Source organism: Balaenoptera borealis (genome assembly GCF_965194805.1).
Source record: "Balaenoptera borealis genome assembly, chromosome: 3".
NCBI classification, from domain to species: Eukaryota; Metazoa; Chordata; class Mammalia; order Artiodactyla; family Balaenopteridae; genus Balaenoptera; species Balaenoptera borealis.
Window position 1 is genome coordinate 75,003,537 of NC_138866.1, and position 25,849 is coordinate 75,029,385.

Genomic DNA, 25,849 nt, shown 5'->3' on the forward strand with positions numbered 1-25,849 from the left:
ATGTTGGTCGTCAAGGGCAGTTGTATGGCATATTTAGCTGTGTCCTATTAGCAGTGGTGTCTTATAAACAACCCCATGACTAGAAAAGAGAAACTGGAGGAGGAAAAGATCTGTAGTTACCATTGTAAATGTTGGAATGGGGAGAAATTTCTGAGGTAGACTGCTCTTGGCATGATTTATTGGGTCAAAGTTATGAGAGCAGGTGCTTTTTAGGGAGAAAATAGCCAAGTAAAGCAAACTGAGATTTTTATCTTTTATGACTAGAATTATGCCATTAAAGGCATAATCTTTTTTGCTAAGTGACAAGTGTTTGGAAGCTTTGAGTTGTTAGAATTTTGGGAAATAAGCAATTTTGTTGATACTTACCCTACAGATCTTTTCCACTAAGGTATGCTGGTAGAGAGTGGAGAAAAGAAGTTGAGGTGGGGGAATCTCCATTGAAATGCAAGACAGGTAAAAGAGGCTGACCATCATATTCCTTAAACTAATATTTGAGTCCTTATTTTGTTCTAGGCATACAGTGTTTTAGGTTTTGAATTAAGAAGTCAAAAAATACAGTATATGGATTGGAGGCACCACCACCCATCTTATTGGTGTTAGAGGAGCTGTCTTCTTGGCTCCCTCCTTTTCTTCCAATTTTCTGATATTCCTGAGCAACACTGGACCCGAGAGATGGGCTTTGTATGTGTGTATGAAGGAAGAGTACATGAAATATTTAGGTTTTGGAGAATTGAGTGCGACCATCTGCTTGGAAAGGGCATGTGATTCAGAGAGCAAGAGGGTTCTTGGCTACTTGGGAAAGCTCAGAGATGCCTCTTTAGGTGACAGTTTAGATGTCATTTTAGGCATAGGGTGAAATTTTTCATTTGCTTAGAGCCCTTTTGTTGGTTCTTTCTTACGGGAACCTGATCATGTAGTTGGCAGAAAGATTTTAGATGAGTGCATATATTAGTATGACTATACTTTGAACATAAATGTGGTATTATTGGACTTAAATTTGTGTCCTGGACTCTTGTTGAGTAAGTGGGAGATATTTATTTGAAGGGGAAGCATTTGAGTCTAGATCAAAGAATCTGCTTTGGCTCTTAATTAAGTGGTGTTTTGGGTACATTATTACCTAATGGAAAGGTAACCTCTGCTGTTTTAGGAATCTACTTCAGGACATTCTCCATCCGGGTATACTTTGTCAAGCTCCTTGATGTTAATTTTTTCTTTTTTAAAAACCTAGCTTTGTTGAGATGTAATTCATTTTAAAGTATACAGTTCAGTTTATATATTCCGAGTTGTGCAGTCATGACCATGATGTAATTTTGGAACATTTTATCACCCCAAAAATAAACAACTTGCTAGCAGTTGTTCCCTATTCTTTCTCTATCCCGAGGCCTAGCAACCACTTTCTATCTATAGATTTGCCTGTTGTGGACATTTCATGTCAGTGCAATCAGATGTGTCTTTTATGACCAGTTTCTTCCGTGAATTTTTCACAGTTAATCCATGTTACACCCTGTATTAGTACTTCATTCCTTTTTATTGTTGAATTATATTCCATTGCATGGATAATACCTCATTCTGTTTATCCATTCATCAGTTGGTAGACTTTTGAGATGTTTCCACATTTTGAATAATGCTGCTCTGAATATTGGTATTACACATTTTTGCATGGGCATATGTTTTCATTTCTCTTGGGTGTGTACCTAGGAGTAGAATTGCTGGGTCTTTATGATAATTCTCTGTTTAACTTTTGGGGGGACTGCCATACTGTCTTCTAAAGCGTCTGTACCATTTTACCTTTTTGTCAGCCATGTTATGAGCGTTTTAATTTCTCCACATCCTTGCCAACATTTGTTTTATTATGTATCTTTGTTGTTTATTCTAGTGTGAGGATTATCCTATTGTGATTTTGATTTGTATTTTCATAAAAGCTGATGTTGGGTTTTCATGTGCTAATTGCCTGTTTGTTCATCTTTGGAGAAATGTGTTCAGATTCTTTGCCCAGTTTTATATTGGGTAAAGCTTTTTCATATATTCTGGATATAAGTCTCTGGATACAGTATCTAATATCATTTTTGAAGTTTATTACTCTTTTTAGCTTTTTTTAATAGTTTCACCATTTTGCTTTGTGGTCATAGGAGATGTGTAACTATCAATCAGTTTATACTAAGAACATTTAGCTAGTTTGTTATGTTTTTGTTATAGACTTAAAAAGTTATAGAATTCTAGGCTCTCTTTGGAAATTATATATAGGTATAGGTAGATGTCTGGAAGGAACAAACCAGAACAGCGCTGTCCAGTAGAACTTTGTGTGATGATTCTACATGTGCAGTATTGTTGTGGTAGACAGCCACGTATGGGAAATGTGGCTAACATGACTGCAGAACTGAATTTTAAATTTGTTTTAAATAGCCACACATGGCCAGTCACTACTCAGTTGGACAGTACACGTCTGGAGTGCTACAAAGTTAGTCATAACTAGGTATAACAAATTTCGAGTAGTGTTCAATATGAGAAATATAATGAGTAAAGACTGTTCTTCAGGAAGTTAGAGAACCCAGACTGTAGTTTTGGAACAAATCTGTTGGGAATAGTGAAAGAATATCCAGGAAACGAATGTTATTTTTCAAGGAAAGAAAGAGGACATATCCTTTTGACAAATAGGATAAGATTATACTTTGATACCCTCTTAAACTGTAATCCAAGGAATAAGAAACAGAGTCTACCAAATAGAATTTGACTTGTTTCGGTGGATAAACTTTTTTTCCAGGACCTTTATTACTTTACAGTGATAAGTGTGCTATTACTGTGAGATTAGTGGAGTTTAGCAAGGGGAACAGATTAATAGGGTACAAAAAGTATAATAGCAGGAGAAACTCTTCTATGGAAAATTGTCTTTGTGATTTCCTTACAGGAAGCATGGCATAATAGTCTCAAATTACATACATTATAGGCACAAGATCTGATTTTTATTTTGTAATAAATAGCTTGAAAAAGGATTCAGTTTTGTGGTAGATTATTATTCAAGTTTTGTCTGATTTTCTTAGGGAAAAACTCTCTCAGTAGTCTTTATAAAGCTAGAAAAAAGGCAAACTAATCCTACTGGCTTTCCAGTTAAATGGGTAGGTTTGGTTTGTTATCTGTTGTTGATAATGTGGCTTGTGATAAATTCTTCCCTAGAGGCCAGTTTAGTAAAGTCACTTATTTTCTCAACAAGTATTTGTTAAGATCTTATTATGAGGCATTGTTGTGTGCACCAGGGGTACTAGTGGAAAATAGATGGTCTCAGAGAAGATGGATGGGTTGAACACATACAGAGCACTTTAAGATGTTATGTATCTTTAGTTTTTACTCTGAATGAGGGGAAGGCCATTGGAGAGTTGTGAGCAGAAAGGATCGTAATTGTAATGTTTTAACAAGATTATTCTGAAAATAGATAATAAGTGGCTGATGGAATTATCTAGACAAATAATCATTTGGGGAAGGATCAGGGAGGTGACCGTGGGAATGGTGAGAAGTAGTTGAATTTTGAAGTTAATGCAGACAGATTTGCTTCCAGATCTATGTGAGGGCTAAGAGAGGAATCAAAGATGTCACCAAAGTTTTGGCTTGGAATTTATAGAAACAGTGGATAGGGAAAGAACATAGAAGGAACCAGGCTGTGAGGGGTGAATATAACAGATGAGTTGTGGACATGTTAATTTAACCTCCTTATTAGACATCCACTTTGAGAGATGTGAAGTAGGCAGTAGCAAGTGTGGAAATCATTGGTGACAAGGGTAGGTTTTGATAATGGTGGGGGCACAAAACTTTACAAGGAGATTCAAGAGAGAATGGAAAGACAGAAATTGTGGAGACAACGTAGAAAACTTTTAAAATATCTATATATACAGTAAAATTTACTCTTTCGGTGTACAGTTTTTACATGCGTACCCATGTATCTACTAGTACAGTCAAGATATAGGTAGTTTCATACCTCCAGAAATTCGCCATGAAGCTCCTTTGTAGTCAGCTCTTCCCTCCACCCTATCCCCTGGCAACCACAAATCTGTTTTCTCAGACAACTCCTTAAAAGAAATTTTATTGTAAGTGAAAAGAGAGAATTGTACTCTCACCTGGCTTGATAATATGAGAATACAGGAATGAATGAGCTTATATGTTCTTACTGTTTGTAAACAATATTTTTCATAAATACTGTTTTTAATTTCAGCTTTTTAAAAAGTAAAAATTTGGGAATGTTTGTTGAGGACATCATGACAAATGAGTAATAGTATAATTCTTTGGAAATTGAGGAGTCTAAAAAGATTATCACCTGGATGGAAAGTTTGATAAACAGAAGCAAAGCCAGGGATTAAAAAGGTTTTTTTCTTAATATTTTCTTGGATCCAGTCCTGTTTCTAAAAAGATTGATTTAGGACTCAAAGCAATCTGCATTTTATCACCCAGATTATTTTTTTTCAAGTGAATTTTCAAATTGCCTTCCTATGAAACATACAGTTTTATGTTAACATAGCTTCCCAATGAATCCATCAAGAAAGTTCAATATAGTTGCTTAATTTTAATTAAGCAATATAGTTGCTTAATTTTAATTTTAAGCAACTTTTCATATTTTAAAAGTTGTGAGATTGGATGCATCTTAAAATGAGTATGTACGTTCAGTATTTTTTCGCTCTCTTGCAAAACTGTTTGTAAAAATCAGTGGGACAATTTTTAATCAAATGTATCTTTGAATTTGCAAAAATATCTCTAAATACTAATATCAACAGTTCTTTTCAAAGGAAGATTGCAGAACCAATTATTGATTGCTACCATTGGTTCTACATACATAGAGGCTGTTGATTCCTGCTCTTTGTAAGTAGCAGTGCGTGTGGTGTTCCCCAACCTTTGGGCAAGGTTCTTAAACCTTACAGAGGTTCTTAAACCTTACAGAGGTGTGTTTTTTTCCCCTTTAGTTAATAAAGAATTGTTATTTAGTTAAAATTTTGATAGTTTGGGTGACCCTATATATTGAATGAATCCTGTACAGCAGACTGGTTTATCATTTAGTCCCTTTATCATTTAGATGAGAAGTACTTGCTGTTATTAATTTTAACTGTCATACAGATAATCTGTATCCTTAAATGGACCATAAAGGGCAATTTGAAGAAAGTTAAGGACCATAAAGTGCAACTATGCAAATTTACCTTGGTAATTGGCACTCTATCCGCAAATTGTATTAGCAAAACAAGTGTTAACCCTTGTATCTTAGTTTGGCTTCTCCCAGACTCCTCAAGGCAACGTTTGTGGAGGGGTGCCTACAAATAACAATTAGAAATTGTCTCTTAACTTAGAAATAAAACACAAATTATAAGAATTTCGCTAGTTTGTTTATTTTATAGCTCAACAGGATGAATTCCAACTACATCATGCAAACGGGTTTTGAGGGTCAGTATTTGACATAACACAGTTTCATATTTTCATTTTAATGTAAACCTGAATTAAACATGTCACATTGTCATTTTTCGCACTTCTTTTCCCTTATGTAGTTAAAGTCAGTAGTCTACTCATTTGTAAACTAAAGCTTTGACATTTAAAGAAATATATACTATTAAAATTAGATTAGGGTGAACTTTAAAAAAATTAGTTTTTAATAAGTATTTATTTGTTAGAATTGTATACCATAGTCTTCAATAATAAATTTAAGATAATTTCATTGTGTTAATTACTAAAAAAGAATGATAAGATATAAAGTCTACTTGAGGGGGTTGTACCGTCAGTATAATCCGGTGAAAGTTTTGGTAGTTTTAAAAAAGATTGGAAAATAGTTACCTAAATCATTCAAATATGGTTTCTCAGAAGGTTTTATAAAGAGTGAGGAAGAAATATCTAGGAATACATTTATAATGTTCAAAGATACCAGTTATTGAAGGCCTTGATTCTTGGAACAGTTTTTTAAATTCTGGTATTCATGAGTATCAGTAGTTGATATTCTGCTCATGCAGTATAATGCTTCAGTCCACACAAGGCCAAAGATAAATAAATTTTGTAAAGTCCTTTTCTACAAAACTGTACAGCATAATGTTACATAAGGGGTGTGTTCTGAAGGTTTACTCTGGATGATGTACTGGGAAACTTACAATTGAAATGTAGAAGTTGTAGATTGTTTTAATTAAGTCGGAGTATTCACAGAATTTTAGCAGACAATTTCAGGGAGTCTCAGACATTGTAAAGCCCCAAAACATAATACCCTATAAAATCAATCCCTTTTCTAGGAAAATTAAAGGTAATGAGGAAGAAACTTCATCTTGAAATATTTCTGTTGTAGATGAAAAATAATGAAGTGGAAGAAAAATCTCCTAACCCTTGAATGAAATTATAATGAGATTGCATGTTTAAAGTGAATTTGATAAATCAGTATTGTCAGTGGGGGGGTGATCTTACTAGATTGCTCTCACCTATAAATTATTTCACATTATGGCATTTATTTTTTATTCACATTTTTTTGTAGGCAACAATACCTGAAAATTAGTTGGTTTTCAGAATTTGATAATGAATATGCCTAAAATTATTTTTTATCTATCCAATTTTTAAGAGTGGAAACAGTTACGATACATTAAATAAACATTCAGGAGAACGTAGGTTTTTACTAATACTTTTTTTTTTTGCTGCATTGGTTCTTTGTTGCTGCGTGCGGGCTTTCTCTAGTTGCAGCGAGCGGGGGCTACTCTTCGTTGCGGTGCGCGGGCTTCTTATTGCGGTGGCTTCTCTTGTTGAGCACGGGCTCTAGGCGTGTGGGCTTCAGTAGTTGTGGCACGCGGGCTCTAGAGCGCAGGCTCAGTAGTTGTGGCACGCGGGCTTAGTTGCTGCGTGTCATGTGGGATCTTCCCGGACCAGGGCTTGAACCCGTGTCCCCTGCATTGGCAAGCGGATTCTTAACCACTGCACCACCAGGGAAGCCCACTAATACTTTATTCTAGTTGTTTCTATCAATACTTTTGTAGTGGTTGAAATGTATTATTATTAATCAGGGTTTTTGAGGCCAAAGATCACTGTGTGTTACATCTAGTCATTTAAGAAGCTTGCCTTTGAAAACTTGTACATTTAATAAATGCCTTGTAATGCTTATGTTTTAGCTTGGAGATTAGGATAGAGGGGTTTTTTTTTTGTCTTATCTGTTTGTTATTAGCTAATGTGTGTCCAGAAATGTTTTAATTTCTTTAAAATGGTAATTTTTTTAAAATTTTTATTTATTTATTTATTTATTTATGGCTGTGTTGGGTCTTCTTTTCTGTGCGAGGGCTTTCTCTAGTTGTGGCGAGCGGGGACCACTCTTCATCGAGGTGCGCGGGCCTCTCACTGTCGCGGCCTCTTTTGTTGTGGAGCACAGGCTCCAGACGCACAGGCTCAGCAATTGTGGCTCACGGGCCTAGTTGCATCCGCGGCATGTGGGATCTTCCCAGACCAGGGCTCGAACCTGTGTCCCCTGCATTGGCAGGCAGACTCTCAACCACTGCGCCACCAGGGAAGCCCCTAAAATGGTATTTTAATTGCCTTTTATTTCTTTTTTTTTTTAATTTGATTCTTTTCACTTTATTTATTTATTTATTTATTTTTTGGCTGTGTTGGGTCTTCGTTTCGTGCGAGGGCTTTCTCTAGTTGCAGCGAGCGGGGGCCACTCTTCATCGCGGTGCGTGGGCCCCTCACCATCGCGGCCCCTCCCGTTGCGGGGCAGAGGCTCCAGACGCGCAGGCTCAGTAGTTGTGGCTCACGGGCCCAGTTGCTCCGCGGTATGTGGGATCTTCCCAGACCAGGGCTCGAACCCGTGTCCCCTGCGTTAGCAGGCAGATTCTCAACCACTGCGCCACCAGGGAAGCCTGCCTTTTATTTCTGACTAGTTTTTATACCAACACTTAGTGTCCAGATTTCTGATTCAGGGTGCAGTCATAATTCTCTTAGTGTTGAGTGCTTGTTCCTCTGGTAATAGTGAAACTTTCATGAAGACTTTTTAATGACTTGGGCTTTATCATTAGAGGATCTAGAGGATCAGCAGCTGTTTTGATGCCTCCTGTGATTTATTGTATAGCTTTTTTGTGGGGAAAATGGTTACTTAATTTGTAGCTGGTTCTTGAAGCTTTTATACTGAGTTTCCTCTTATCTATTCCTTTGACTTTAAGGGTTATCACAGTAGGTATGGTTTTTCTCTTTGTGTTTTCGCCTCATGTTTTCACATTGATGCACTTTGGCATTTTATAAGGCAAGGTCTACTTAAACTTCCTTAGAGGAATCTTTGTGAGTTTTTTGAGAGCCCATTTTTGCTTAAGCAGCAGTTAAGTTCTGTGGCACTAAAAAGCATTACCAGTGGATCTTTTAAAATACATTTTTCTTTAGAGAACTAGAACGTTTGACTTCCATTTGTGTTCAGGAGGCCATTACATAGATTGAAAATAGACTGCATTTCCTCATTTTTGCTATGGCAATTTACCCCAGTCAGATGAACTAGTATGGTTCAAAAGGAAATTCCAGTGCCTTGGAGTGTAGGGAATGTAGAATGGCTAGCTCATTGGTTTGGAGACTGATGCCAGTGAGAGTGAGTAGATTGGAAGGTAGGTTAGATCTCTCAATTCAACAGGGCTGAGGCATGAGATGTTTCATACCTAAAGATGTGGATAACTCACTTTTTTACCCCCAGAAATTGTACAAAGTAGCATCACCTTACACAAAGGAAAGTAGTTTTTGAACACATATTTTATAGTTTCTGGATCATTATACTGTGGAAAATTTTGGGCCAGAAGATGAAAAGCTTTACATAAAAATGGAAGGAAGTAGTGATAATAAAAAGTTACTGTTGGGGACTTGCCTCGGGGCCAAAAAACCAAAACATAAAACAGAAGCAATATTGTAACAAAATTCAATAAAGACTTTAAAAATTGTCCACATCAGAAAAAATCTTAAAAAAAAAAAGTTACTGTTACTAGGTATCTCTTTGAATTATAAAATTTCAAAGCTTTGCGGTTAGGCAGAGCAACAGTTGGTGGGTTGTTAAGTTAATAGCTAAAAAAGTTCAGAACTAGAATTATAAGTTTTTTTCCTACAGGTATGTCTTAGCTTCATATGCTGCCACAGGCTTTTGTAAAAGTAACAGCATGGAATAAAGAGACTTCCTAGAACTGATGTCCATGTGAGAAGTTTTTTTGTTGTCTTTTGATTTTTCTCTTTACAAATGGAAGCATCAATACCAGGCCATCACTTTGGTATATCTTTAGCAATCACTGGGATACTCATCCAGTGGAAGCAGCGGTTGAGCAGTCAGTGATTTGTGAAAGCTAAATGTGTGCTAGGCAGTGGATTTAGGCAGTAGTGAATAGTGAACAAGATAGACAGTATTCTCTGTCCTGTTGGAGCTTTGAGTGGAGAGTATGCTAAATGTTGTTAGAGTTGATAATGCTATGTACACCCAGCTAACACATGAAATACCGGTTTCTATAGGCCAAAAATGGTTAATACTGGCAATTTTATATGGTTTAATGTAATATTACAAACTAGTGATAATTACTTGTATGCTTCTGTGGGTGAAAAGATCAGGGATTTAGCGACCAATAGCTCTGTTTGCAGACTTGGTTAATTGCAGTCTTTTCTAAGTACTTTATTTGGCTTATACGGATTGCTTATTGTAGTGTATATGTGAAAAGAATAAGATCAAGGTAAAGGCCATTCATTGTAAAAAGTAATGTTCTGTTAATACTGCCATTGTACACAGAAACCTTTTATGTCCAGTGCTTAAGGCAACCAACCATATCATTGGATATGTGTGTATATATGTAGTATTTTCATGAAGAAAAGTAGCTGCAGTATTAAAAATATCAGAGTAAACTGGCCTTTTGAATGAAATTAACTTAGCTTAGCAAAAAGAAATAATTGTGGAACAATGGACAATGATTTATCATTTTACAAGGACACCATTGTTGGAATCTTCCTGACTTATTTTTAGTTGTGAAGGAATTCTGTTTTCCTTTTATCCAATAGGATGTACAGTTACCCAGCACGTGTTCCTCCTCCTCCTCCTATTGCTCGGGCTGTAGTGCCCTCAAAACGCCAGCGTGTATCAGGAAACACCTCACGAAGGGGCAAAAGTGGCTTCAATTCTAAGAGTGGACAGCGGGGATCTTCTTCTAAGTCTGGAAAGTGTATGTATTATTATTGCAGCTTTGTGATTCTGATATTTCTTGTATGTTGAAATATGGAAATTAGTGCAGTTAATAATGTTCAGGTTTTGTACAAATAACTTTGCATAATCAAAATAATAGAAGATGAGAAAATAGTGATTAAGGGGCCAACTCTAGGCAGTCTTCTATCCTTAAGACCTTGGTAATTTGAAAAAAGTCATTAGATTTTAGGGAGTTGAGGGGCACCCATTCATCGTGTAAAATATGTTGGTAAAACAGTACAGAAAGTGCTTTTAAAATAGAATTGAGGTCTTTAGCAGACCTACAGAAGTAAGAATGCTGTTGCTAAGGGAATAGGCACATTAGATTCAGTTTTCAGCTACCAACTAAAAGATGGGTGGCCCCCCCATAACTAGGACAGTCTGGTACAGGCTCCATTTCTCTCCAAGGATCTCATGTTGACCACTGTTGTATAGTCTAGTGGGGGAGTGTGTTTGGTTAACTGGTAGCTTCTGGTACATTTGATTCTAATCTAGGGTTTTGTTTGTATTAAAGTGAAAGGAGATGACCTTCAGACCATTAAGAAGGAGTTGACCCAGATAAAACAAAAAGTGGATTCCCTACTGGAAAGCCTGGAAAAAATCGAAAAGGAACAGAGCAAACAAGGAGGTAAATGGTCCTTTTGCTTGTTGGGTGTAAAGTAGAGGTAGCTATCTAAGATAGTTGAAAGTATATGTTGGAATAGTGGGATATAAAGCAGTTTAATGTGAAACTTGTGGAATTTGAATTGGGAAGGGCATTTGTGTGGGAGGATTTAGACTTGTGCTGCAGTTCTATGATCATCAGTGGGGATTGTCTACATCCTGTGGACATTACTTGCCCCTAGACAGACTTGTCCTTCTCATCCCCAGTAGAGATGAAGAATGATAAGTCAGAAGAGGAGCAGAGCAGCAGCTCCCTGAAGAAAGATGAGACTAATGTGAAGATGGAGTCTGAGGGGGGTGCAGATGACTCTGCTGAGGAGGGGGACCTACTGGATGATGATGATAATGAAGATCGGGGGGATGACCAGGTGAAAACCACGGGAAAGGAAAGAAAGAGGTGGTGGAGGGGGGATCAGGGACACATGGAGTGCCTCTAACTCCATCCTATTTGTGTCTGTTTCTCACAGCTGGAGTTGATCAAGGATGATGAAAAAGAGGCTGAGGAAGGAGAGGATGACAGAGACAGCGCCAATGGCGAGGATGACTCTTAAGCACATAGTGGGGTTTAGAAATCTTGTCCCATTATTTCTTTACCTAGGCGCTTGTCTAAGATCAAAATTTTCACCAGATCCTCTCCCCTAGTATCTTCAGCACATGCTCACTGTTGTCCCCATCCTTGTCCTTCCCATGTTCATTAATTCATACTGCCCTGCGCCTAGTCCCATTTTCACTTCCTTTGATGCTCCTAGTAGTTATGTTAAGTCTTACCCTGTAATTTTTGCTTTTAATTTTGATACCTCTTTATGACTTAACAATAAAAAGGATGTATGGTTTTTATCAACTGTCTCCAAAATAATCTCTTGTTATGCAGGGAGTACAGTTCTTTCCATTCATACATGAGTTCAGTAGTTGCTTCCCTAACTACAAAGGCAGTCTCATTAGTTGAGTAGCACCTGAGAGCAGCTTTGAATTAGAGGTATGCGTGTTATACCCCACATGGGAGTGCTGTGTGGGGCTGTTCAACACAAATGTAACAATGTATTTTTGTGAATGAGAGTTGGCATGTCAAATGGATCCTCTAGAAAAATAATTAGTGTAATAGTCTTAAGATTTGTTTTCTAAAGTTGATACTGTGGGTTATTTTTGTGAATAGCCTGATGTTTGGGACCTTTTTTTCTCAAAATAAACAAGTCCTTATTAAACCAGGAATTTGGAGAAAAAATAAACACCCTGGTTTTTTATTTTTGTATTTTATAATTGTTTACTTCAAATTCTTTGTTTCACAGCGGCCTCCACAAAACCCCTAGAATATATTAGATATATTTTTCTTTGAGTCATAATTATTATGCATACCAACATACACTACTCAAATTACGTTTCATTGGGGTGGGTGTTGAATTAAGGAGACAAGTAACTTTGATGTGAAGTGGAGATTCTTTTGCGAAAATGGCTTTTAGATCCTAATGAAAAAGTTCGGGAACTGCTTTAAGCCTTTTCTTCAATGCTTTGTGGTCCATCCAGTTGGCACCTTTTTTGAGATTTTTTTTGTCGTGTGCTGAACTGTTTCAACCTTAAATAGAAAGAGGCTCAAACATGTCAAGATTTTAGGAAAAATGAAACAACTGGAGAATAAAACCTGTATTTTCTTCCATTTTGTTCTTTTAATTGCTGTTTATAGCCCCAGTTACCAAATGGATACTGAGTCTGTGCCTCGGTGTTACTGAAAATAGGAGAGCTTTTTATTTCCTGGTCTTTTGTAGCCTGTGCCTTCCTAGGTAACTGAGGACACAGTTACACATTTATTTCACTTTCAATTAATTCTATCCATATAAACTAATTTTAGGCATGGTACTAACTAGCACCCAAACTTCTAAGGCTGGACTTATTAAACAGCTTTCAGTTTTGTGATGCTTGCCTTGTCCTGAAAGGTCTGGTTTATTTGTTTTATACTTCAGTTTTTCCTGCAGAGCAGGACAAAAACAGTTAGTTTTGGGCTGTTACCACTCACACAAACCTTGGATTCCCCAGAAAGTTGCTGCTGTTTCAAAGGCGTTTATATACAACCTAGTATGGGCAGAAGTCATATCCTATTTATAAAGATTTCATCAGTCATTTTATATAATAGGTGACAAAGTAGAATAGAAGGGAAAGGCTGATCTGTGGACTGCCCTTGGATCTCAGATACACAGTATATACATAGCTTTTGTGTGATAATTTGGTCAAAAATACTTTTAACAACCTTGTTTTCTGATCTTATATGTTCTCATATGTTATACAAACTCACTTTTAGCACATAACTGATGACAAGAAAATAAACTAGATGCTTAGAAGAAGAGTCAAAGTTCTAAGACTAAGATGCTAATAAAACCTGTTTGAGATTATGTTAGCCATCAGTATTTAGAAGTACTGGACCAATTAGCCCAGGCATACAAGCATCTATTTTTAATTGCATATGAAACCAAGTATTGAAAAAATTGTGGAAAGCTCAAAACAAAGTAAAATACGGTGATGCGTTTGTTTGGATATAAAATTTAGAATAATGGGTTTTCTCAGTATGCCATGAAATCTAAGAAAATAGCCTGGAAGATTTTAAGAATGCAGTTTCCAACAAAGGTTGGAATGCAAGAGAGAAGGTTGGATGATTGAAAAGGAATCCCTTTGAAACATTTCTAATGGTACGTAATTTTTAATTGGTAAACTGTTCTTTGGAGCTCACTGGCTTAGGGTACTTTGTAATTTGCTGTTATCTAACCAGTGGAAGGAGCAAACTTGATGTCAGGTTGGGGTGGATGACAAATTTGGAATGCTTGAAAGGGGGTTCCCATTAGATTTCAGTTCAGATGTTACTCCAGCATCTGAAACCTGCAAGGATTATAAATAGACTAGTACCAGTCAATGCATGTTTTAAAGCCCCTGTTTTATAGAGGGAACTGGATGTGAAAGAAAAGGGAAATAATGCAAACAGGAACAATAAGATTATGTAAATTGGAAGGGAATAAACTGAAGTCAGATGAGGATTGAGAATGTAATGGAAAGAGTAGAAGAAAAATAACCACCATTTGAGTCATACAGTAGACATAAAATGTCCATAAAGGAATCTTCTGGACACCTTAGCAGTATGTTCAAAAGAGTAAGTAGGGATAGCAAAGCCCCAGGGGTATGATACAGGAAGTAAAGAAACAGGTGACAATCTATACTTCACAAGTACTAGTGTTTTTTAGTTAACCCAGATGAAATGATGGGATGTGTTATGGAAATAGTTGGGGAATAGGAAATAGCTGTATATTTAAAGAGATCAGTTTAAAAATGGACTTTGTTCTGAGAACACATGGCTGGCCTGTGACCGCATTGACTGACCATTTATGGGCTAATTTTACTTTCAGGAGAGAACCAGGAAGCATCATTATTGACTGTGGTGGCCTGGGAGAATGAAGGACTTAGCCAGATAAAGTTCAGTGACAGTTGACCTTTTTATTTAATTTGAGGAAAATATGAGGAAAATGCAGCTGCACCAATGTCAAGTGGGGTTTGAATTTTGGGACCCTAGTTCAGATCAGCTTGACCAAGAAAATGCCTTTCAGTTGAATTTAGAGGGATCAAAGAAAAAGCAATACCCTGATTACTTGCAGAAACCACTTAACAATAGTAAACAGATGTGACATAGAAATGAGTGATGAGTAAATGTTATATATAATACGCAGAGTGGGGCTACTAAGTAACTTAAAGTACCTCACTTGCTTTACCAATGCTCTACCTCACAGAGAACAGGCATTTATACCATGGTGTTTATTTGACTAATAAGGGACGCTATGTTGGAGGACTTTCCGTGTTTAGAAAGACCTTAGGGATAAAGTAAAAACTTGGCAGTTAAGCTGTGTAGAGAAAAGGCTGGGTATAGATGTCTACCTGACTGGGCTGACAGAACTCCAAATATTCAGAGAAGAGACTAAATTAGGGGTTTTGGAAGTTCCAAGTTATTCTGATTTTTCTAATCAAATTAATCATTAGAATTAAAGTAAATCAAGGAGAAAGCCTCAAAACAGTAGGTGTTTTCATTAGTAACTTCCAGGTTTATCAAAAAAATTTTAGAACCCCAGTTAAGAAAAGCGGGACCTGTTTAGACGGTGTTGAAGAATTAAAGCCCTGTTGTGAGCTACAGTGGGACTCTGCCCCCACCACTTAAATTAGAACTATAAAACACAGTAGGAAGAGAGAAGGGATAATGTAATGCCAAAAAAGAGTGGTTAATAGGAAGGAGTTGTAGCCCAAGGTGTGTGGGGAATAAGAAACTGCAGCATGGTCCACTAGAACTTTATGTGATGATGGAAATGTTTCATCATGCATTGACCAGTATGGTAGCCCAGTGGCTGAGGCCTTGAAATGTGGCTAGTGTGGGGAATTCCCTGACGGTCCAGTGATTAAGATTCCAGGCTTTCGCTGCTGGGGTCCCGGGTTCAACACCTGGTCGGGGAACTAAGATCCCGCAAGCCAAACAGGCAAAAAAAAAAAAAATGAGGAATTGGATTTTAATTTTCTTTACTTTTAAATAGTCACATGTAGTATGTGGCTACCTTCTTGGGTAGTGTAGTATTAGAGAATACTGAGCAGTTTCTAAACAAGTACAGATACAGATTACTAACAAACTTATGTGAACAAATGTGACTGTTTCCAAGATGTTTCATATCCTGAGTTCATTATTTCCAGGCCCTAGGCACTAGCACTGAAGACTTCCCTAGAACATTGAACATTACCTGGAACATCCCTAGACCCTAAATTGAACATTTCCCTAGCATGAGAACATCTACAACTGCAGGCCTAATCCATGTTGCTCACGCCTTGATTTAGCGAGGCCTCTTGTAGAATAAAATATATTTTTAAGTGGTAACCTGACTTGTCGGCTGGGTGGCCCAAGGCTCAGGCAGATATTACCATTTATAGAGAGTTTTACATGCATCCAGCATGACGCTAGGCAAGCCTTTAACATATACAATCTTACTTCATTCTCACACCATTCTATTACATATGTATGGAAGTGGTAATTGCTGTTTCAAAGGGTTTCAGAGAGATTAAATATCTTTAAAGCCCCATAGTTATTAAATGATGCCAACATTTCAATCTGTGATCTGACTTAACACCCATGGATTTCGGACCTTAGGAGAGGGAATGGTGTATTTGAACCCACATCCCGAATCCTCGAAAATGACAAAACTATTTCCAAATTACAGTAACCTGCTGTCAGCACCTACTCTCTTAAACTTAACAAAAGAGGAAAAATACCTTCATTTTTCTTTCCATTCTGTCCACTGAGTACTAGAGTGGTTCATAGACCTAATCATTGGAAAAGCACATTGTTGAAAAATGCCTGGCTAAGAGCTGAAATGCTGCTGTTTTATGCTACATGGTTGGGCTTTAGAAATGTAGGAAGAATACAGAAAATACATTCTCTCTCACCCATTTTCCTTCGCTCTTCCTGGGGCACCCAGAACCCCTATTTTAGACCATTTCTTGCACTTCAAACAACATAAACTGCAAATACCTTGTAAAAATTATTCTTTGTCAGGATAGTACAACGACTACACATCCCTTGAGGCTGCATGACTCATAAGAAGCGCCTGGCAACGCCATTGCAAGATGAGTCCCTCCCAAAAAAGGACTTCATCTGGAAGGGGTTCGATGACACAGATTGACTCACCTTTGCAGACCCACACAAGCCACAATAATGAGTTGCTGGCGTGGCTATGAGACACATTGCGGGTTGGAGGAAGGTGAGCCTGCTGATTTCCAGCTTGGTCCTTGGTTAACAGCTTTACTAGTTCCCATCCAAACTTAGAAGTGGACCTTGATGTCTGATGTTTTGTTTGTTTTTGTTTTTTTTGTTGTTGTTTGTTTTTTTGCCTGTTTTGTCTCTGCCTTCAAGGATACTTGCTCCAGAGTTATGAATGTAATACTTCAAACACTGTCTTGGTCTTGCTGGGAGAAATTACGCTAGCCAGAGAGCTTGTAGTGGACCAGGTGGTCTGCTAAATAGCTGTCTAGAACCAGCTTCCAGCCCAACCTCACCCACAAAATTCCTCTCCCCGCTTGGAACCTGTGTGTGATTACTTTTTGTTAGTTTCCTCATCCAGCCAAGTCTGTCCTTTCCCCAGAATTTTATATGCACTCTTCACAAAAGCTGTTGGGTAGCAGCAGCTAGGTCATTCCCAGGTCCCAGAAGTTGCTGGCGTTTAATTGCCAGGAAGTTGTCTGCATAACTGCTGGAAATGCTGTGATGGTCTGCACTGTCCTTTCCAGGTCCCCCATCTTGGACTGACCCACAGTGTTTTTCCAGCTAGAGGTATTCCAACTCTCTCTGCCTTGGGCAGAGGAACAGCCTTTGGCAGCATCTACTCCCCCAGGGGAAGTCTGGCAGCATCCTCACTTTGTTTTCTCATGACACTTTCGGAGACAGCCTCAGTGTTTGCCGTCAGTGTTTTCATCCCCTCTTAGCTGGGCATACACTCCTGATCCATTCCGGTGGGGCCCTGCTGTCTCCCCCTCAGCCTGGGATCAGGCATGCGGCAGGCACTCCTCTGAAGCTGTACTGTCCTGTCCTCCTAAGCATCCACCTGAGTGTATCTACATCTTTCCTTCAAGATATTAACACCCTCAGCAGAGTCCCTCACTTTCTCAAGGATTCTGCATTCTTCCTGCAAATGACTCAAAGGTTCGTGTTCCCAAAATCTCTACAGACCTTGAGAAGTTTTGTCTTAGCTTTGGTGTATCTGGAGTCCTGTTTCAACTTTCTTCCACCAAGATGGCAGCCTCCTGCCTGCCCTCTGTACACTTGTTTTTCATTTTGCCTCGCTTGCATTGCCCTTTGGGTGTTTTTTCTTCATTGGTGGTTCCCTAGCCATGTTCTCCCCCTGCTCCCTTTTTGGGCAACTTTATGGCAATCTTCAATTCTTTCCTTAAGCAATATTGGTACTTAGCAGCTTCAGAATATCCCAGGCACAGTTCAGTTGCAACATGGCCACACACCTTTTTTCCTAAGAAATGTGCTAGTGAAACAATAACAACCGAAGTTAACAATATGTATGCTTTTGCATCTAGCTATGTAAACACATATTTGTTCAGAAATAAAGATGACACACCATATTTTAATAGCTACTTTTAAAGCTCATGTGCCTCCTAAATATCTGTTCAACTGTTTTATTTCTGTCCATCTTGACTGACACTATCCCAGTCCATGCTACCATCACCTTTCTCCTGGCTTAGTACCCTCCTGTATACCCACATCCACTGTGATCCTTTTCCCATCACTTCACACACCAACCATAGTAATCTTTTCAAAACACACATGTAATGATGCCACTTCTCAGCTTAAAACCCCCCTGGCTTTACTTGTCCTTAGGATTATGACAAAACTTCTTAACACAGTGTACATGGACAAAAATGGTCTTCCCTTGCCCATCTGTCCAGCCTGTCTACCATTTGCTCCTGCACTTTGCCTTTTGCAACCATATGGGACTTTTCTTTGTCCCTCTTAACTCCCCATGCTCTCCCCCTCCACCTTTGCCCATTTGTCCCTAGCTAACTTCTATTCATCCTTAGAGTTTAGCTCAACTGTCACTCCCAACCTTTCCTAAGTAGACCAATAGGCTCTCATAGAACCAGGAATCTCTTCTTTGTAGCACTGATTACAGACACACTCATCAATTTGTATTGATTATTTGATGAATAAGTTTTTCTTTTAGAATGGAACTCAATGAGAGCAGGAACCACATCTATTACTGTTCACCAGTATATCCCAAGTGCTTAACATAGTATCTGAAACACAAATATATGTTGGATCAATGAATGAATGAAGAAGGGAAAGAAAGGAGGTGGGGAGGGTTAGCCCTGAGTGAGGCAGTCTTGGAAACAGGCAGCAGGAATGCCAAGCAAGGCTGAAGAACTGACTTTACTACACCCCTGGAAGAATGTTGTAATGCCTGTGCCTGTCTCAAGGAGGTGCTTTCCTAACAGGTGAATTTCAGTGCCTTTGCTTCCACTGTAATGTTTCACAATCCTCTCCCAATGTCAGCCTCCAACAAATCCCTCAATAATCTGTGTCTGATGCCAAGGATGAGAGAGAAAGGGCATTATCCAGAAAGATGGATGTACCTATTGCAATTAACCTTTCAATACCTTTATGTCTGATTTCCCTTACATAGCCCACTCTCCCATTAGTAAGCAGCTCTCCTACTCCTCAACACCGGCATTTGTTAATTTTTAAAATTATACATATACACTATAAAATGCATACATTTTAAGCATACAGTTTGGTGAAGATGTGCAAAGTGAACATGCCTGTTTAAGCACCACCCTGATCAGGATATGGAACATTACCAGTACCCCAGGAACCTCCTTCATGCCCCCTCCAATCATTACAGCACTAGGTAACCACTATTCTGACTTCTGTCACCATAGATAGATTTTGTCTGTCTTTGAACTATGTGTAGATGTAGTAGTATTGTATCGTGGAACTTTGGGCTCCCCTGAGAAAACACTTGGGTGTAGTAGTTTATTGGGGGGGATGATCCCAGGAGACAGGAGTGATGAAGTGGGGAGAGTGAGACAGTTAAGAAGGAAACGCCAATATAAAGGTGTGTTATTGAGATTGGACACATAATGCTTCCCAGAATTATCTGAAGGTTGGGAGAATGGGAGGCTGGAATACTTATCCACGGGCTCCTCTTCCCCATTCGCTGAGGGATGCCACAAGAAGGTTAACTTCTATACAGTTCTGGGCTGTAATTGATCTTAGGCTCCAGCAGCAATGAAGGACATTTGAATTATTTTCAGTTTGGGATAATGTCTTTGGAGAACACATATGTACACATTTGTACACATTTCTGTTGGGTATATAATTGGGTGGAATTGTTGGATCATATGCTATGTGTATATTTAGCTTTAACAGATATTGCAAAACACTTTTCCAAAGTGATTGTACTAATATATATTCTTACTAGCTGTAAATGAAATTTTCAGTTGCTCCACATCCTTGCCAGCACTTGATATTGTTAGTCCTTTTAATTTTAGTTTTCTTTGATGAGTATGTAGTGGTATCTCACTTTATGTTTGTTTGCTTTTTGGTAAACTTTTTATTGAAGTATAATTTACATATAGAAAAGTGCACAAATCATGTGTATAGCTGTTACTTTTCACACACTGAACACACACACAATAGCTAGAAATCAAGAATTGGAAAATCACCAGCGCTAGAGCCCTATGCATGCATGCCCTCTTCCCATCACTATACCACCATCCCAGGAACGTGTTATCCTGACACCATAGATTCTTTTTGCCTGATTTTGAACTGCAAATAAATGGTATATAATATTATGTAGTTTTTTGTGTCTGGCTTTTTGATCCAACATTATGTTTGTGCAATTCATCTATATTGTTGCATGTTGTAGTTCATACCTGTTGTATAGTATTACATTGTAAAAATATATTGCAGTTTATTCGTTCTGTGAATAGGTATTTGGACTGTTTTTGATTTTAGCTGTTATGAATAAAGCTGCTACATTCTAGAGCATGTCTTTTTGAACATATGTATCTATTCTGGTTATGAAACTAAGAATGAAATCACTGGGATAAAGAGTATTCCCCACACCCTTGCCTACCTAGATTCTCTCTAATTTTAAAGGTGCCTAGTGGAATCACATTAAATTTTTTTTCTTTTAAAAAAAAAGCTTTTAATGTTGGAATCATGTTAGATTTACAGAAAAGATGCAAAGACAGTACAGAGAACTCCTTGTATATCCCTCATCCAGTTTCCCTTAATATTAACATCTTAACACTACCATGGCATATTTGTCAAAACTCAGAAACCAACACTGGTACAATACTATTAAACTCCAGACCTTATTCAGACTTCACCAGTTTTTACATGCACGTGTGTGTGTATGTGTGTGTTTCTGCACAATTTTGTCACATGTATAAATTCATGTAACCACCACCACAATCAATATAAAGAAGTGTTCCATCACCACAAAGGAACGCTCGTACTATTTATTGTCTCATCACACACACATACCCCATCCTCCCACTACCATCCCTAACCGCTGGAAACCACTAATCTGTTCCTGGTCACTATAATTGTGCCATTTCAAGAAGTTATATAAATGGCACTGTACAGTGTGTAACTTTTTGAGAATGGCTCCTCCTTACCCCACAGCACAATGCTCTTGAACTCCATCCAAGTTGTTAACGTGTATCAATAATTTGTTCCTTTTTATTGCTGTGGATGTACCAGTTTGTTTAACTATTCATCTGTCGAAGGACATTTGGGATGTTTCCAGTTTGGAGCTATTACAAACAAGGCTGCTATGAATATTCATGTGTCAGTTTTTGTGGACATTTGGTGGTGATTGGTGAGTAGTATGGTAAGTATGTATATGTTTATTTTTATTAAAAAGTGCCAAACTATTTCCCAGAGATGCTGTATTACTTTACATTCCCATCGACAGTGTAGAAGACATCCAGTTTCTCCACATTCTTGCCAGGATTTGGGATTGTCACTAGATTTTATTTTCACTTTTCTAATAGGTATGTAGTGGTTTTCTGTTTCTATTTGCTTGTTTGTATTTCCCTAATGGCTAATGCTGTTGACCATCTTTTCATGTGCTTATCTGCTATCCATACATCCCTCTTTGGTGAAATGTCTGTTCATGTTTTTATCCATTTTATAATTGGATTCTTTTTAAACTGCTGAGGTTTGAGAGTTCTTTATATATTCTAGATACATGTCCTTTGGATGGTTTGCAAATATTTTCCCCCAGTCTGTAGCTTGTCTTTTCATCTTCTTAATAGAGCCTTTTGTAGAACAAAAGTTTTAAATTTTGGTGAAGTCCAGTAATCAATTTTTTTCTTTTATTATCATGCTTTTTGTGTCATTTCTTTTCTTTTTTTTTTTTAATATTTATTTATTTGTCTGCACTGGGTCTGAGTTGCGGCATATGAACTCTTAGTTGCGGCATGTGGGATCTAATTCCCTGACCAGCGATGGAACCTGGGCCCCCTGCATTGGGAGCACGGAATCTTAGCCACAGTATCACCAGGGAAGTCCCTTAGTGTCATTTCTAAGAATTCTTCACCAAGACCTAGGTCCTGACAATTTTCTCCTATGTTTTTCTCTTAAAAGTTTTATAGTTTTACCTTTTAAGTTTAAATCTATGATCCGTTTAAAGTTTTTGTATTGATATAAGATGTGAGGTTTAGATTGAAGGATGTTATTGTTTGTTTGTTTGTTTGTTTTTAATCTATGTCTATTCAATTATTCCAGCACCATTTGTTGAAAAGACTATCCTTCCTCCACTGAAATGCTTCTGCACCTTTGTCAAAAATCAATTGAGCATACTTGTGTGAGTCTGTTTCTGGGTTCTCTCTTTTGTTCCATTGTTCAGTGTATTTATCCATTTGTCCGTATCATACTTCTGTTAACTGTAGCTGTATAGAAAGTCTTAAAATTGGGTAGACTGTTTCCTTCCACTTATTCTTTTATTTTTTTCAAACTTGTTTTAGTTATTTCCTTTGCATTTCCATATACATTTTAGAATATGCTTGTCTGTATGTTAAAAATCTTACTTGGATTATGATAGGAAATGTCTTAAATCTGTAGATCAATTTAGGAAAATTGACATCTTTACCATGTTGAGTCCTCCAATCCATGAACATGGCATGACTTTCCATTTATTTAGATCTTTTATTTCTTTCATCAGTGTTTTGTAGTTTTAAGCATATAGCAAAGCAGATTCTGTACAGGTTTTGTTAAATTTACATCTAAGTATTTTGGAGCAATTGCAAATAGTATTTTATTTTAATTTCAGTTTCTACATGTTCATTGCTAGTATGTAGAAATATAGTTCATTTTTATATCTTGATCTTGCATCTTGCAACCTTACTGAACTCTCTTATTCTAGGAGTTTTGTGTGTTTTTTTGTAGCTTCATTGAGAAATGAATTTTCTCAATGCATTGAAAATTTTGTAGATTTATCTGCCTCGACAGTCATGTCATCAGCAAATAGGGATTTTCTTCCTATCCAATATGTATGCCTTTTGTTTCCTTTTCTTGCATTCTTGCACTGGCTATGATTTCTAGTACTATGATGCATAAGGGTGGTAAGAGCAGACATCCTTGCTTTGTTCCCAATTTTAGGGGGGATAATACTCAGTCGTAATTATGATATTAGCTGTAGGATTTTCACAGATGCTCTTTATCAGGTTGAGATAATTTCCCTCTATTCCTAACTTGCTGAGAGTGTTTTTTCATGAATGAGTGTTCAATTTTGTCAAGTGCTTTTTGTGCACCAGTTGATATTATTGTGTGACTTTCTTCCTTAGCCTATTAATATGGTAGATTCCAACAACTGTGTTCCAAATAGTGAACCAATCTTGCATTCCCAAAATCAACACCACTTAGTCATAGTGCATAATTCTCTTTATATATGGTTAGATTCTGTTTGCTAATATTTTGTTGAAGAGTTTTGTGTCTGTATTCTTGACAGAATTTTTTAAAGTATGGTCTTTTTCTTTTTTTTCCATTTTCCTTTTTTTTGTTGTTTTGTTTTGTTTTGTTTTTGGTATTATGGTAATACTGGTCTCATAAAATGAGTTGGAAAGGTTTTCTTGTATTTTCTTGAAGAGATTATGTAGAATAGATGTGAATTCTTATTTAAATATTTGGTAGAATTGTCCACTGAAACCATCTAGACCTAGAGATTTACTTTTAAGGATTTTTTTAAACTAGGAACTCAGTTATCTATTTTGTTTTGGGTGATTTTAATAGTTTGGTTTTTTTTTTTTAAAGAATTGATCCATTTTATTTAAGTTGTTGAATCTATGTGTGTAGAGTTGTTTGACCTGTTCTCTTACTATCCTTTTGAAGTCTGTGGGCTCTGTAGTGGCCACTGTTTCATCCTTGATGTTGGTAATTTGTGTCTTCTCTCTTTTTTTTTCCTTTGTCAGTCTTGCTAGAGGTTTATCAAGATTGTTGATCTATTCAAAGAGGCACTTTTTTGTTCAATTTTCTCTTATTCTATTTTCAATTTCATTGATTTCTGCTCTTATCTTTATTATTCGCCTTCTTCTGCTTGCTTTGGTTTTGTTTTACTCTTTTTCTAGTTTCTTGAGATATAAGTATTTACTGCTGTAAATTTCCCTTTCTCTCTGCTTTAACTATGTCCCACAAATTTTGGTATGTTGTATTTTCATTTTTATTCAGTTTAATGTAATTTTAATTCCTCTTGAGACTTCTTTTTTCATCCATGGATTATTTAGATTTGTGTTACTTAATGTCCAAGTGTTTGTATGTCTTCCTATTATCATTCTGCTATTGATTTCTAGTTTGTTGCCATCATGATCAGGGTACATATTCTGTATTATTTCAATTCTTTTAAAGTTGCTGAGGTTTGTTTTATGACCCAGGAAATGGTCCATCTTGGTAGGTGTTCCATTGATGCTTAAAAAGAATGTGTATTCTACTCTGTTGTTTGGTGAGTGTTGTATAAATTTCAATTAGGTTCTGTTGGTTAATGGTGTTATCCAGATATTCCATATCTTTGTTTTTAATCTAATAGTTATGTCCATTGTTTAGAGAGGGATATTGAAGTTTCTAACTATAATTATGATTTTATCTATTTCTCATTTCGGTCCATCAGTTTTTTGTTTATTTAATAAATTTATTTATTTTATTTATTTATTTTTGGCTGCATTGGGTTTTCATTGCTGCGTGCGGGCTTTCTCTAGTTGCAGCAAGCGGGGGCTACTCTTCGTTGCCGTGCGTGGGCTTCTCATTGCAGTGGCTTCTCTTGTTGTGGAGCACGGGCTCTAGGCACGTGGGCTCAGTAGTTGTGGCACGTGGGCTTAGTTGCTCCTCAGCATGTGGGATCTTCCTGGACCAGGGCTCGAACCCATCTCCCCTGCATTGGCAGGCAGATTCTTAACCACTGCGCCACCAGGGAAGCCCGGTCCATCAGTTTTTGCCTCATGCATTTGAACCTCTATTATTTGGATCATACATGTTTAGGATTGCTATGTCTTCTTGATGGATTAGACCATTTACACTTAATGTTATTATTGGTATGTTAGGGCTTTAGTCCGCTTTTTTTTTTTTTCTGTTTGTTTCCTCTCTATTTTGTTCTCCCCACCTCCCCATTTTCCTGACGTCTTATGGGTTACTTGAACACTTTTTAGAATTTCATCTTGATTTAGCTCTGGTAGTTTTGGTGGGTAATTTGGTTAACTTAAAATGTTTTTAGAAATAGTCTTTTTAAAAAATTGTGGCAAAATATACATAAGGTAAAATTTACCATTTTAACCATTTTAAAGCATATAGTTCTGTGGCATTAAGTACATACATTCACATTGTTGTGCAACCATCACCATCATCCATCCCCAGATCTTTTTCATCTTCCGCAGCTGAAACTCTACTCATTTAAGTACTAACTCCCCTTTTCTCCCTCCTCCCAGCCCCTTTCTGTCTCTATGAATCTGACTACTTTAGGTACCTCATATAAGTAGAATCATACCATATTTTTTCTGTCATGACTGGCTTATTAGCATAATGTCTTCAAGGTTCATCTATGTTGCAGCATGTGTCAGAATTTCCTTCCTTTTTAAGGCTGAATAATATTCCATTGTATGGTGTAAAGTGTTTCTGACACTAAATATATGTGTTTTTTTCTAGCACCAACCAGTTCATTCCAGTTCTCCAACATTGACTCGATGTCCAATAATTCAATTCTGACAGTAACTCCTGGAGTTAGTGCAGACCCCACAGGTTAAGGACTTAATTCCAGAAGACTGCCCCAACTTCAGACCCCAGCTGAAAATGCAGTGCCCAAATTAGCCACTCTCTGCCTGGCCTATTGAAAATTTGGGGGTTCCAACACCCCTCACCTCCTGCCTCAGGTTCAATAATTCACTAGAACAACTCACAGAATTCAGGAAAGTGCTATGCTTACTTTTACTGATTTACTATAAAGGATA

The 25,849-nt window shown here is 37.4% G+C and overlaps 1 protein-coding gene across 14 annotated transcripts in view; it reads left to right on the forward strand.

Moving 5' to 3' along the window:
- HNRNPC (heterogeneous nuclear ribonucleoprotein C) overlaps nucleotides 1-11,674 on the forward strand; it is a 45,776-nt gene extending 34,102 nt beyond the window's left edge. For 10 of the 14 annotated variants that reach the window (XM_082385052.1, XM_082385051.1, XM_082385048.1 and 7 more), the window contains 4 exons: nucleotides 9,994-10,154; nucleotides 10,689-10,802; nucleotides 11,045-11,205; nucleotides 11,305-11,674. In XM_082385052.1, coding sequence (XP_082241178.1) covers nucleotides 9,994-10,154; nucleotides 10,689-10,802; nucleotides 11,045-11,205; nucleotides 11,305-11,388 — 520 coding nt within the window. In that variant the 3' untranslated portion in view covers nucleotides 11,389-11,674. The remainder of the gene's footprint in view (nucleotides 1-9,993; nucleotides 10,155-10,688; nucleotides 10,803-11,044; nucleotides 11,206-11,304) is intronic. The other 4 variants (XM_082385050.1, XM_082385058.1, XM_082385057.1 and 1 more) reach the window with 1 other exon arrangement.
- Nucleotides 11,675-25,849: the final 14,175 nt, after the last annotated feature.